Below are 15,677 nucleotides of genomic sequence, written 5' to 3'. Positions count from 1 at the left end.
GCAGAGGTGCAACGTGTGAATTTGTATTCATCAGTGTATGCATGTGTTAATCCTTGCCTTCCAACACATTATGTATTACCCCAGTGTGTTTCATGAGTCAAAACAGACATTAATGAAATCGTTGTCAGACACTCCCCACTTCACCCCACTTTCTAAATCAGTCAAGTGTGTGTGTGTGTGTGTGCGTGCTTGCGTGCATGCATGCGTTCACACGTGTGTGTGTGTGTGTGTATGTGTGAATGCGTTGTCTGCTGTGCAGGCATTTGATTGTTTCTTGTTGTTTTTACCTCTGTGTGTTTGTGTGTAGGTAACACTGTGAACTAACAACCTGTGCTTTTGTTGTTGTTTTGTTTTTGTTTTTGGTTGTTGTTGTCTTTGTTTGTTTGTTTGCGTCCTGTACAAATCAACTTCATTGGTGCAACAGTGATCCCTTCAAGTGCTTCATGTGGTCCAAGGAAACCCACAGTTTTCACCAAGGCAGTTCCTCTTGCTGTGCTTCATGGGTCTAAGAATATCCCTGTGTGTGAAAAAAAAATAGTAGTCTTTTTCAAATCATGATCAAGGTATCATATGTTTTGCTGAATTTGTCTGTTGGTTTGTTGGTTTGTTTTTTATGAATATAAACATTTCAAGAGACATACACTAAAACCATCCGGAACTTAGTAATTTCCTGGAATTTAAACACACACACACACACACACATATATATATATATATATATATATGTGTGTGTGTGTGTGTGTGTGGAGAAAGAGAGAGAGAGAGAGCTCATGTAGCCCTAAAGAATAGCAAGCCTAGAAACGTGTCACTGGATTTATTTGAACCCATGATCAAAGCGCAGCAAAGGGTTACATAAGTGCTTGCATGCACATGCATACACACGCATGCACACCCACTCACACACACACACACACACACACACACACATACTCACACTGGGAATGACTAAAACCAAATGCAGATTGAAACACGTCAGTCAATGATTCAATCAATATCTGTCACTTAACGTGTAGCACGCCAACAGGCTTTGACCAATTCACCTCAAACGTTAAAGCATTGGTAAAGAGTGACTCTCTGGGGAGCGTGTGTGTGCATGTGTGTGAATGCACTGTTTTCAGATCAGTGGTGTGTGTGAGAGAGACAAAGAGCAAAGGACTCGCGAATGAATTAGTGTTTTACATTTGTGGGGAACGTGGGGGCGACAGCTGATATTACACACAATACCACAAACGATCAATGTATGCTGGGGCTATTATTTTATCAGGCCTGAAGTGGTGTATTATATCGGACTCATATCCGAACTCTGCTGCGATAAAACTTAAAAGGTAAAACAGAAGAAGACTCGGCCCAGTGCGCTTGCAACAATAGCACAGTTACACAGCTACAGGGACTGGCTCCATGGCCACCCAAGTGATGTGTGTCACAAGCGCGCCCCCAGTTTTCCGTTGCGACGATAGCCGATACTGGCTCCTGCAACGTACAAATCCAGATCCAGATTCAGATCCACCCGTGGTGTAGTGTCACACGTCGAGTGCTGTGATGCAATGTGTTACACGAGCGAGAGTGTGGGCCATTAACCATGTCAATCAATAATAAACGGAGCTTCAGTCTCAGTGGCGAGCAGCACCATTGTTTTACGATGTCACATCGTTTGTGTCGTATCACTGTATTCATAACTGACGGTAGATGTGGCACAGCCAGAAAATAAGTATCGGTGTCGGCAACCACAGACCGTGACCTACAAAGGCGCGGGGGATCGAGTGGGGCGAAGGGGGGGGGGGGGGGGGTCCTGATAGATAACTATGCTGGCTATCGTATTCACACACACACACACACACACACACTCTCTCTCTCTCTCTCTCTCTCTCTCTCTCTCTCACTCAATCACTCAATCACAGGCGCGTGCACACACACACACACACACACACACACACACCGCACGCACGCACACACACACACACACACACACACACACATCGTGTTCACACACACACACACACACACACACACACACACATCGTGTTCACACACACATCGTGTTCACACACACACACACACGCGCGCGAGAGAGAGAGAGAGAGAGAGAGAGAGGACTAATTTATGAACAATGTACAATACACAGACAGTGAAACATACACACGTGAAACGAGTCACAAGACCGACGTTGGCCAAAACGGAAACTGTTTAAGAGCATGTTCTCATAGCGTCCAAGGCCAGAACTTGGACACAGCTCAGAGGTTGACACAATGCGTTTAATACAGATATACCAGTGCCCACCCATTGTTGAATGTTGCGCCAAACATCTACCTATCCGTAGATATGTGCACAGAGAGAGAGACAGAGAGAGATGAATAAAAAATAAATAATAAATAATTTTGAAAAAAGGACATGTAATGTCATTTCCAAGAAAGACCCGAAAGAAAGACTTGCACACACACACACGCACACACACACACACACACACACACACACACACACACACACACACACGCACACACACACACACACACACACACACACACACACACACACACACATGTATCTTGAACTTCCAATGCCAGTTCTGTGTTGTACCTCATCTCGTAAATCGACTTTATGAGTCACCGAATCTGTCAGACCCGCTCTGCAAGTCACTCTTACATGCTTTTTTTTTTTTTTTTATTCCCAATGGCAAGATCTTTTGTTTGTCACAAAAACTTTACTTTTTAACTTAAGAAACCTGACCATGCTGAGACCAGTGTATCGTATCTTCGAGATATTTCCATTCCAAACACTTTCCGTGATAATTTTGTGGATGTCAAACCACACTTTGACGCGAAGAGAGTACTGACCCTGTTGTGATTTTTTTCTTTTTTTTTTTCTTTTGTGTTTCCTCCCATTTAAAATCATCACAAATGATTAGTCCGAGACACTTGAACTCACTGATGACCTGCGCTTGCTTGTATTTTGGGTCACACGGTAAAACTATGACACGTTGCAACGTCCCAAATCGTCTCTCCATTCCGTGGGTTCCTCAGGGAACGTATCTCAAGGTCCTATAATGTCCCCCATGGGACGTATCAGTGTCCTACAATGTCCCCCATGGGACGTATCAGTGTCCTATAATGTTCCCCATGGGACGTATCGGTGTCCTATAATGTCCCCCATGGGACGTATCAGTGTCCTATAATGTTCCCCATGGGACGTATCGGTGTCCTATAATGTCCCCAATGGGACGTATCAGTGTCCTACAATGTCCCCCATGGGACGTATCAGTGTCCTACAATGTCCCTCAAGGGACGTATCAATGTCCTACAATGTCCCCCATGGGACGTATCAGTGTCCTACAATGTCCCTCAAGGGACGTATTGGTGTCCTACAATGTCCCTCAAGGGAAGTCACAGTGCCCTTCACTGTCCCCAGGGGACATATCAGTGTCGTACAATGTCCCCGAGGGGACGTCACATGCAGTGTCCTACACTGCCCCCCAGGGGACGTCACAGTGTCCTACACTGTCCCCCAGGAGACGTCACAGTGTAGGACGTCGCAGTGTCCTACACTGTCCCCAAGGGTACGTATCGGTGTCGACACTTGAGTTGTAATTGGGTTGTTTTTGTGCAGAGCAAGCTTGTGGTTTAGACGGGACAAGGGGTTATGGTTTGATGGAATGAGTAGATGATTAGTTTTATTTTTGCGTGAAAAGTAGGAGGAAGGGCTTGAGTGGGACTGGATGCAAGAGGGTGTTATAAGATTGTTGAAATTGTGTTTGGTGAGTGTGGGTGCATTTTGGAGTTTTAGGTGGTTGTTTTTTGTGTGTGTAAGTGGATGAGTTGTTGAAGTATTGTTTGTTTGGGTAATATTGAGGACGGGTGCGTGAGGTCTGAGGCCAGTTTTGGATTTAAAAAAATAAAATTGGAGTGCTTTTCGAGAAATGGTGTGTACTGACCTTTGCTGTAAGGAATGACGAGATACAGTAAAGTCCTGCTACACCCGGACAGGCCGGCAGATCTATTCACCTTCCTTCCCAAATACACACTCCCACCCCTATCTTAGCCCCTCCCTCAAAATCCCTACCCTCCTTGTATATTTGTCTGACTTTGCCCCCACGAGTCTTGGTCCAGTAATTGGCAACCCTCATGTACGGACTGAAGGAACGTGTAGTTCTCTGGTTCCATGTTCGTGTATCGCACCGTTTTTTTTTTTAAGCTCACGTGGGCAGTGAGCAGATGTCGACAGATATGAGATGATAAATATGGAGGGGGGGGGGGGGTTGGGCCGGGGACGAGGGGGCAGAAAAGCCTCTCCAAGGTCGAATAGATATTTGCCCAGAGTCACTGACGAGGCTAAAAATATGAGGAGAATCTCTCTCTCTCTCTCTCTCTCTCTCTCTGTGGGGGGGGGGGGGGGGGGGGTGTGCTTGGTTCATTGCATATGCTAACCCCTGTTTAAATCACCAAGCTGGATACACTGACATCAGTACAAGTTTGGTATACTTTGAATCACCTAGCTTTGAATGAGTTGTGGTAGATTGCGGTGTTCTTAGTTCAAAATGATTGACTGGACAACGACTAAGACTGAAATACTGGGCATATCTCTTCATCCGTCCACTTGGCCTACATTGGCCTTTATCTCAAAGTGTGACGTACTGAATTTTGACCACTGAGTCGCCGGGCTGTTGGCCGGTACATTTATGACCGACTATTCCAGTAGTCACTCACACAGAATATAGTGCGACTATGTAACACCCATTATCGGTGATGTACCACTATCTGTGGCTGCTTGTCATTAATTATTTCATTCTCCATCTGTTACCCGGCTTCAGTAAGGCCATTTAAATAGTTTGTTCTCGGCTTGCTTGCTCATGTATCGCAGAAGTGGATACACACACACACACACACACACACACACACACACATATATATATATATATATAGTATATATATATATGTATGTATTTGTATTCAGTGTATGTATATATATCTATATCATATATATATATATATATATATATATATATATATATATATATATATATATATATATACAGAGAGAGAGAGAGAGGAAATTATTTTCCTAATAAGAAATGCCATGCAGTCCAGTCATCAACTAACAGCCGGACAGACAGAGGTCTAGATAGACAGAGAGAGAGAGAGAGAGAGAGAGAGAGAGAGAGAGAGAGAGAGGAAATTATTTTCTTAATAAGAAATGCCATGCAGTCCAGTCATCAAGTAAAACGGCTTTTGTACACATGATTGACCGAAATATCATGCAGCTCACCACTTGTCAGCTTGAGGCGACCGTGTCGCGCACGCGGCAGCCATAGTACTCCCCCAATTTCAGTGAGCGAGGAAGCGCCGGAAAGAGCAACACTGATGCCATGTTGTGGTGCCATTAAATGCTCCAGAAAACCTTTGGAGGCAGGAGAGAAAGGAACCACATTTCTTCGGTCAGGGAATGACTTATTCCGTTTGACTGCTTGTTAGTTTTTACAACGGTCATTGTGTATTGAAATAAAATGTGTGTCAAGTTTTCTTTTTCGGTTTAATTTTTTGTGTTTTCTTCTTCTTCTTCTTCTTCTCAGTTCTTCTTCTCATTAACATAGTTTTAGAAATAGTATCATTCTTGGGCTTGATTATCTATTCTGTGTACATTAAAGGAATAATAAAATAAAATGTTTGTTATCTTGTTGTTCTCGTTATCATTATCACTCAGCGTTATCATTATCATTGTCATATGGTGATATCATTGCTCTTCGGTTAAATTTGTGGTTGTTCTTGTGTTTGTCATACTGTCTGCTTTGCACTTCTATCAGTTGCAGTGTATGATATATATATATATATATATATATATATATATATATATATATATATATATATAGAGAGAGAGAGAGAGAGAGAGAGAGAGAGAATATCAAATCCAGGCCCAGATGCCTTTGCATTTTCATCAGTAATGTAATGGAATACACACACACACACACACACACACACACACACACACACACAGACACACACACACACACACACACACACACACACACACACACACACACACCGACACACACACACACACACACCGTGGCACACAGAGTCGAGGCGGCTTCCGAGTCGTCGGACACACACACACACAGATCGAGGCGGCTTCCGAGTTCGTCGAACGCCGCCATGAAAATTATCTATATGAGCAAAGACTGCCGGAGATAAGGAACTGAGAAGGTCATTAATAGGCATCAGTGTTACGTAGTAGTAGTAGTAGTAGGGACTCCGGCGGACTAGCATTTTTGCGGCTTTAGGCCTCGCGTCCTATAAACGTCCTCTCTTTGTATCATCTTTGTTGGTCCCCATTGCATGCCTCCGGTCCGGCCGCATTTAAGAAATATCAGATCAAAGCAATCATTCATCAAATTAATAAAACCGCTGTTTGGATCGCAGTCCAGGAAGTTCTTAAAACTGTCAGTATCCAGGCTTTTGCGAATTGATGAAGGTGGTAGTGAGTTCCACTTACTAACAACACGAACAGAAACGTTATATTTTCTTTTGTTAGCGCAAATGATTGAACAAATATTCACTGAGTCCCGGCTTCGATCGGCATTTCTTGTTATGCTTGATTGGCGAAGATGGCCGGAATAATGAAAATTTGTTAGTATCAATGTCCTCGAGTCAATGTTGTTAATACCTGACTGTTTTAACTCACTCAATACGGCCAGTCCTCTCTTCTCCTCTACACAGACCCCTCGGATGTCCAGTGGGTGTCTCTATGACCCAACCTTTAGCTTCCGTCGTCAGAATTGTGGTATTCTTTGTCAACATTCACCTCTTCAGTGTAAGAGCCTTCCGCTTGTAATATTTTGATAGTTGTAATTGGGGTGAAGCGCTGTTAACGTCGTCTCTTTCGCCGTTCGTATGGAGAGAGTTAAGTCTGTATCAAATCTCCCCCTAATCCTTCGTCCCTTCAGAGACTCGGAATGCAAAATAAAATATTTCAATCTTTCTCCACATATCATTCCTTCACAGTGAACCAGCATTTTAGTAGTCTCCTTTGAACATTTTCAATGGCTATGGATTGATATTTCCATGTTGGATTCCACGCAGTGGACAGCTCCAGTTGTTGACTACACCGATTTCACCTCTCGGTGCGTCCTCAGAACGCACACACACACACACACACGCGCGCGCGCGCGCGCGTGCGTGAGTACTGACATGGCAGCGACTTGACCTCAGCTTGCCGGCGACGGACTATAAAAACCGGCCGTGACAGCGACACACACACACACACGCACTGCACTGCTGGGGAAGGACAAGACGGACGGGACCATTCGCGCTGTCTGGTGATAATCTGAACATCGTGTGAACATGTTTTCAATGAAAACCTTGTGTTTTGTCACCGGCTCAAGCCGAGGGCTTGGTGAAAGCATTGCCACCACATTCGCTGCCAAATTTCCGGACGGGTCAGCGATAGTGTTGCTCGCAAGAAGCAAGAACAACTTAGAAACGGTCAAAAAACGTCTGCTGGAAAAATCCCCTCACGTCAAAGCGATCGTTCAAGCCTTCGACCAAAGCAAACAAGACCAACAGTATTTCCAGACCGTTTTTTCGCAGGCTTTTAAAGATCTCGGAGCCAAACCTGCGGATTTTCAACAAGTCATCATAGTTCACAATGCGGCGACCATAGAACCAGTGAAGTTCGTGAGAAATTTGCCCTCCGTGCAAGAAGTGACCCATTACCTGAACACCAATTTATCCGGTGCCATTGCGCTGACCACGGAGTTTTTGAGGTGCTTCCCAAAGTCTGAGGATATCAGTCGAGTGGTTATCAACATCAGTTCGATAGCAGCGTTAAAACCATTTAGAAGCTGGGCCATGTATTCTTCAGGTAAAAATGCATAAGGCGCTGAAGGACACACACACACACACACACAGTGAAACACACACGTGTGTGTGTGTGTTGTTGTTGTTGTTGTTTTCAGTCATCAGTATATGTTTTTATGACTATACATTTTTTTTTCAATTGATGAATATGATCCAAACCTGCCCCGCCCCCTCCCCCTCCAAAAGTGTTTATATTAAGTTACATGATTTGTTTTAATATGGTAAATCAGTATAAAGTAAAATATACACAGGTGCAACGTTTTGTTTGATATTTCATAAATTTGGGTCAAGGCTGTCAGATTATTTTAGCTTCAAATATGGGTTCTGAGTTTTCACAATTATTTTCAAACCCATTTGTTACCTGTTTGAAATAGCAACTAGATATGCTTGCTTTTTTTTTTTTTTTGCTTTTTTTTTTAAGAAATAAGACAACTTCAAACTCTTTTTTTTTTTTGGCTTGACCATTACTGTCACTGTTATTAAATCATGGTTTTATCACCATGCTCATGGGCACTCATTTTTACAGTTAGAGATGAAATGGACAGTAACTAAACAGTCCAGTTAGGTTAATAGATACGTTATACAACACAGTTATACAACACAATTACGGTTCAACTGTTTTTCTGTTATATATTTACTATTTAACCATAACTTATATGTTTTGTTTTTGTATGTTGCTGTCAGGCAATAAGAATGATTGTATTCAAGTCTGGTTTAACTTTTTGTGTTCTTTTTGACATTAGGCTCTTGATCAATTATTGAATCGTGTGTGTGTGTGTGTGTGTGTGTGTGTTCTTAATATTCTTTTCAGTTTTCAATTTCATGTTTAATTTTCTTCTCTCCTTTAAAAAAAAAAAAGAGAGAGAAGATTTATTCTTTTTGAAAAAGATTTTCTGTTTTCAGTTAATAAGTGATATATATACAGTGATCTACATGTGCAAACTCTGGCAGGGGTCTGATTCCTTTCCTGCACAAAATGCTTCTTTGTTCATCTTTAAAAACAATATATATATATATATATATATAGAGAGAGAGAGAGAGATCTATATACATATAATTTTCTGTTTTCATTCTTATGGTTTTTATTCCATTTTCAGTGAAAGCTGGCAGGGACATGTTTTTCAAGGTTTTAGCTGCTGAGGAGGAAGGTGTGCGTGTCTTGAATTATGCACCTGGGCCACTGGCAACAGACATGTTCAATGTTGTCTCCACCAACACTGAAGATGATAGTGTACGGAACTGGGCAGCAAGTAAGTTGGTATTCTTTTTTTTCTTTCTTTTTTGTATTGTACATCCCTTTTACAAAATCCATTGATTAGTTTTCTTGCATTGTACTTAATAATATTTATTTCAAATGACCATTCATGTTTGATTCAACCCTTCATCTATGTATCCTTTTTCCTCAAACAACACCTCCCACACCCCACACCCCCGCCCACCCTCTCTAACCTCCTCTCTTTTGATTTAAAAAAAAGAAAAGAAAAAAAGTGACAACATTCAAATGTGAAAATGATTACTTTACATCTAGCTACTTGTCTATAGTCGCCATATGGTATGTGTGATGGAACGTTAAGCAGAATACCTTCCTTCCATACATGCTTACTTAGAGCAAAGGAGAAAAGGAACAACTGGCACACATCATGCAAAGATGTAACTGATTTTTTGTTGTTGTTGTTGTAGTTGTTGTTGCTGTTGTGTTAGTTTTAATACTTCACAAACTCAAACTGGAGATGTTTTACAATTACATCCATGTCTTTCTCCACACCCAAAATGTTAACACAGTTGACAGTGATCAGAATCTAATCAAGGAATTCCAGACTGGCGACATCAAACATATTTTAATTATTGCAGAGATATGCATGAATGCTACAAACTATAAAAATTGTATGTATATATTTTTAATGTTCTGCGTGCTCTCATACATGCATGCAGGCTTATTAAAATTGTGGACAAGCATTGTGTTCTATCCTGGGCTGGAAATATAGCATGTGTTTGTGTGTGTGTGTGTGGTGTCAAATGATGCTGTAAAAGGACTGTCATGGCATGTACTTTTGTGTGTGTGTGTGCATCCGTGTGTCTTGTCAAATGATGCTGTTAAAGGACTGTAATGGCATGCACTTTCTGTGTGTGTGTGTGTGTTTGTGTGTGCACCTTGTTGAATGATGCTGTTGAAAGATTGTCATAGCATGTACCTTGTGTGTGTGTGTGTGTGTGTGTGTGCGTGCACACACACACACACACACACCTTGTCAGATGATACTGTTAAAGGATTGTCATTGCATGCACCTCTTGACTCCAGGCTAAATCTTTCAGTGAGAGCAGGCCAGACCATTTTCTTAGAGCAGATGACCTGTTGAAGTATCCAGACAAAACCAAAAACCGCTGAACAACACTCAGTAACAGCAGATGTAAATGGCCATATTCTGTTGGGTGGGAAACATTTTGGATGCCTCAGATTTTGAAGGTTATGTTCTTTTTCATTTTTCAAGACGCAAAGGCACAAAACGAGCTGCTGACATGTGACGTGAGTGCTGCCAAGTTGACTGCAATTCTGGACAAGAAGACCTGGGAGAGTGGCGCTCATATAGACTACTATGATGAGATCTGAATGTCCACCCAGGTGAATGAAAAACTTGTATTTGATTTGATCATGATGCAGACGCAGTACAGATGAAACAACTGGGGAGAACTGTTTCATTCTCACACTGCTAGAAGGAACATGATAGAGTAGTTTTGAATGACTTGTTTCATTGTGCATAGTGATGGTTTTGTATGACTTTACCTCAGTGCATTGTTCTGGGTAACACCCTGTGTTCCCTTTCTTGTCTGTCTGTAATTTATTTTACTTTTCTTTATTTCATTTCATTTTATTTTGTCTCCAAAACAGATGTGGTGTGGTGTATTTGGATCAGTCAGCATGCTTTCACACATCCTTGAAACTCAGGCTGTGTTTTTTGAGAGTTCCTCGTGTCTCACTTATCCCATCAACAGGAGGAAGGTGACAGGATCGTTAAGATGCTTATTTGCCAGTACAGTGTCCGTGAAGGTCTGAGTTCAAATCCAGGTCTTGACTGGAAAATTAAACTGAGCATCTAGTAATTGAGATAAGATAATAAAGCAAGGTCATTTGTGCAGCATGCACTTAGCACACTGAAAAAGAACCATTGGCAACATAAGTGTTGTGGCAAAATTCTGTCGAGGAAATTCACTCTGATAGGTACACAAATGTATATGTGTATGCACTCAAGAGTTTTGCTGCTAGTCAGGCATCTGCCTAGCAGATGTGATGCAGTGCATATGGATTTATCCAAACACGGTGACACCTCCTTGAGAAACCGAAACTGTCAACTCTTTCCATCATCAGACTTTGTTTCTGCATAGTTCTGCTCTTTTTACCTATGAAATATGACTATGCCATTGTGCCCTCCACTCAGAAATCCACACTTCCTCCAGAGTTTTTACTTCTTGATTTTAGTACACAATGTTGTTAAGTGTATGTGCATGCGAGCGTGCACGCGTGTGTGTGTGTCTACATCTTGTGTGGAGTGGGTGTGGATTTGTGGGATGGAGTCGGAACGGGATGATCTGTGCGTCTGGGTGTATTTGTGAGTTTTTAGTATGCATGAGTCATTGCATTTTTTTATTTTTTTTTATCGTAAACGCCCAGGGTTTTTATTTTATCATTCAATTGGGCGTACAAAATGTCCTTTTATTATTATTATTATATGTGGACGGGTAGCATATCTCAGTTAACAAGATTCTGAGTCTGGTCAAACTTGACTTTTGAACACCAAGTATGGATTTTGTTCACCTACATGTTCAAGTAAATCACTAACTGCTTTGTCAAACTTGCTCGATCATCTAGTCCTGTAAATTATGTTCATTATAGTGTGAACTCCACTGTGGTATAGATTGTGAGTTGTGGGTAAGAGATGTACTTGTTAATGTAATGCATTGTACTGTATTGCTGTAGTGCTTTTTTTTTTTCTTCTTTTTCTTTTTTTGACTCATCTTGACCTGTTGGATACAACATTTAATACCATTTTCAGTTTCAGTTTAAAGGAAGTGCCGAAGCATGCAGACTGATCCATATACATCACACCACATCTGCTTAAAAAAAAGGAAAAAAAGGAGTAAATGCCTCTAACATACTGGTGAGGGCCTTGAGAGCCTACCATGTGTATGTGTAAAATATGAATTACAATGATACTAAGATGAATATTTCAATACAATTAATGAGATAGGTTGACCAATGTGACTGCATGAGAAGCACAAAGCTGAACACACACACACACACACACACACACACACACACACACGAGAGAGAGAAAAAAAAAAGCATCAACATACAAGCTACCAGTTTGACAGCAAGGTGAAGAGTCAAACTGAGGAACAGATATTCACGTGCGTGTGCCCAAACCAAAATCTGATGTAAAAACGCATTCCTGTTTGCTGTTGTATTATATCGGTCAAGTATACAAAATGGAGAGCTGTTGTTTTATGCCATCATTCTTGTGTCTTTGTTGATTCCTTGGTCACATTCCTTTTGTGTGTATGTTAAAAATACACCATTATTTTCATGTTGTTATTGTGCTGATGACTGTGGTAACTGACATAGTGTCAGTACATACTTTTATATGAATGTATGTTTGCACAATGTTATCCAAGTTTATTATCAAATAAATCCTTATTCAAACTGGAAAAAAGGGTTAGATTTTTTTGGGACTAATCTCATGTCTAGATATATCATTTCCTGTAAGTGTAATGGCTGCAAGCAAAATTGATAAAAGTCTAGAGAGAGGACCATTGCTTGGTTTTTATCGCAAAGAAAATAAATGATATCCAACCTGAACTGTTTTCACACCTTTGTTTTCGAGAAATCTGTTTATCACTGAAGACATGGTGATGGCAATCTTGTGTGTGTGTGCGTGTGTGTGTGCGTGTGTGTGTGTGTGTGTGAATTACATAAATGCACTGTGAATATTCACTAATTTCAAAAGTACATTGTCTCAAGATATGAAATTGAAGAATATTTAATTTAATGATTGCATGTGAAACAGTTTTAAGAAAAAATTGTTAACATGTTTACCTCGACCTTGAAACAACATATACTAGCATAGTTTGAAAAATAAAAGATGCTCTGATTATAAACTATAAAATCTTTACACTCTTGTATATTTTGTTATGTAATGACAGTGTTTGTTTCTACTGTTTAAAGAATTTTTTTTAATTTTCTATTCACAGATACAGAAATTCAGTGTTTGAGAAGTAAAGGGGTAAGGAGGTTTGATGTTCAACATGCACGGAGGTGCAGCATAGACGGAGTGAGTGAGAAATATGCACGTTAAGATACATGCAATTGATTAATTTCAGTGAATGGGTGTTCTCTCTAAAATTTGATGACTCATTCATTGTGTATTTTCATTTTGTTATTTGATTGGTTGAATTTATGTATTTTAATGTATTTAAAATTTTCAAAATTCTCATTCTTTCATATGTTGATATGTTTCTAAAGCCCAGTATAGTTTTCTTCTTTTTTTTTTTTTTCTTTTTTTTTCTTATATTGTTTTCTTGTTGCAGAACCATCCATGTTGTCATAAATGGAAATATAAAAAAAGAAGAAAATTTAAAGTAAAATTGTGAATACTGTTTTGTATCATGGTTCTCTGTGGATTTTTCTAACAACACCGGTTAATGAAAAGGTCAACAACAGATTTATAATATTATACTAGAAGTGTGACATCTAGTCCCAGTGCCTTTGGTTTTATAGAAAATATTATTTTCAGATCAAGCTGAATGTGTGATATGTTTGGATTAACAAAGATACTTAGAATGTTCAGATTTACCCTTGTTTCTCACCTGTTTGGAAAGTATTATCTCTAGTCAGTTCATTGTAAAGCCATCAATTTTTAGGCATATGTTTCCTCATTTATTTTATTTTAAAGTAAGATCACTCCACAGTGTCATGATATATGTAAGTGGTTGTGGTTTGTGAATGATAATTTCCTATACAGATCTTAAATAAACAGGTAATATTTACAATCAGTGGTTGTGTTTTCAGTAGTTTGCATACATGTGTGTGCGGAATATTTATGTGCTTGTTTCAGTGAAAAAATAGAGACACGCATATGCTATTTTCCTTTTGTCTATCATTCACATACACAAACTCTTCTCCCCCCCACCCTTCCCAAACCCCTTCCTCCCTCCCCCCCCCCTCTCTCTCTCTCTCTCTCTCTCTCTCTCTCATGCACAATCACCACCACTACTGCCTGAAGGTATTTTCCAGTTCAAGATCCACTCACAAGGCTCAGCTAGGGTGTTTTGCTAAGATGATGACAGTCTATCAGTTCTGTGTTTGAAAATAAGCATGCTTTATACTCAATATTGAACTGCACTCATTCAAAATAATAAGCATGTTTTGTATTCAGTACTGGGGCAACACCCACTCCAAATAAGCATGCTTCATATTCAATACTAAACCTACAAACAAAAAAAGGGACTTGTCATATATACAATTTCAAATTTGGATAAAGGCATGCAAGTTATTATGTTATTATATAAAAGATGATTCATTGCTGCGTGTTTGTTGTGTGTGCGTGTACATTTGCACACTGGTGTCAGCTTGCATGTGTGTATGTGTGCGTTTTTTTTTTGTTTTTTTTTGTTTTTTTCATGTTTTACACAAACCTTGGGTAGACTCTCTAAACCTGATCAGTGCACTGACTTTATGAAAAGATCAAGTATCTGCCTTTAATTTACTTAATTTTTTACAGCAGATGAAGTGTAGGACATTACATATGGATTAGTTTACACACTTTGACATCTTCTTGAAACTGAACTGATATGCGATTCATTTGATAATGATAATGATTATTAAACCATTTTTCTATGGCACGATATCCAGTACCAATGCTTCTCAAAGCACCTTACATCATGCAGTTGAATATAAACATGCCTAAATACATTTCAACCACTCTCTGTCAACGAAAAAAATCCAGTGTGTTCATATAAATCAAAAAGCACATTTCAGAGATGAATCAGATGATAAAAGCTATCAAGTAACTAAGGCTTAGAAGTTAGATTGAAACAAATGCATTTCATAGAACACACACTGTGTTCTGACATTACGTATGAGCTACACTAAAAACAGAATTGCATAAGCATTAAAACATTTCTGACATAGAATTCTGTCTGGACATACTGACATGCCTACACACTTATGCATGCACACATGCACACCAGAACACTCCCCTCTGTCTCACTCTCTCTCTCTCACACACACAGACATGCCCTCATGTCAGGATTAAAAATAACCAGATAGAAAAAAGTGACATCACACCTAGGACCAAACTACATAAAATACACAATGCGTTACAACAAGATTACAATAATACTAGTACAACATAAGGTACTTGCTAACAAACATACTTTGGTTTAACTGTTCTGCCCAGAACAAAATGCCTACGGAAAAGGCAACTTTTTATATCTGACTTAATTTTAAAGAATGTAGATCAGAGGCATTTCTAAGAGATGAAGGTAGAGAATTCCACACTTTTTTTAACATTTTTTAAATTCCATTTTGATAGGTTAACATTTTACAACAACAACAGCATCTTAGTGGACATTTATAAAGAAGAAAAAACAAACAAAGAACAAAAAAAAAAAAAACAAAAAAACACAAACAAACAAACAAACAAACAACAAACACCATAAATATTCTGATAGAAACAGCCAAGCAGCTGGATTATACACTGGTTGGTTATCATCATGGAGTATTATCATTCATTTCTTAAGATCTTACACAAGCTGTCAAGGAATACAAACTGTCAAGTA

General features: G+C 39.7%; 1 protein-coding gene across 2 annotated transcripts; it reads left to right on the top strand.

Annotated features, from left to right (window-relative positions):
• Positions 1–7,262: 7,262 nt before the first annotated feature.
• LOC143279414 (sepiapterin reductase-like) lies at positions 7,263–13,865 on the top strand. 2 transcript variants are annotated; one of them, XM_076583460.1, is made up of 4 exons: positions 7,263–7,848; positions 8,942–9,094; positions 10,334–10,464; positions 13,089–13,865. In XM_076583460.1, the coding sequence occupies exons 1-3, from the start codon at positions 7,329–7,331 to the stop codon at positions 10,450–10,452; spliced, it is 792 nt and encodes a 263-aa protein (XP_076439575.1). In that variant the 5' UTR covers positions 7,263–7,328; the 3' UTR covers positions 10,453–10,464; positions 13,089–13,865. The 2 variants fall into 2 exon arrangements, with proteins under 2 accessions (XP_076439575.1, XP_076439574.1); XM_076583459.1 differs by having other exon boundaries at positions 10,334–13,865.
• The last annotated feature ends 1,812 nt before the right edge of the window (positions 13,866–15,677 follow it).

This window comes from Babylonia areolata, chromosome 2, assembly GCF_041734735.1.
Source record: "Babylonia areolata isolate BAREFJ2019XMU chromosome 2, ASM4173473v1, whole genome shotgun sequence".
Classification (NCBI taxonomy): Eukaryota; Metazoa; Mollusca; class Gastropoda; order Neogastropoda; family Buccinidae; genus Babylonia; species Babylonia areolata.
Note: the sequence above shows the minus strand (reverse complement) of the source record. Positions and strands in the feature narration are given on the sequence as shown.

Coding starts and splice junctions, on each gene's coding strand:
- LOC143279414 (XM_076583460.1), top strand. CDS start 7,329: ATGTTTTCAATGAAAACCTTGTGTTTTGTCACCGGCTCAAGCCGAGGG. Junction 7,849..8,941: donor CTGGGCCATGTATTCTTCAG/GTAAAAATGCAT, acceptor TTCCATTTTCAG/TGAAAGCTGGCAGGGACATG. Junction 9,095..10,333: donor TGTACGGAACTGGGCAGCAA/GTAAGTTGGTAT, acceptor TCATTTTTCAAG/ACGCAAAGGCACAAAACGAG.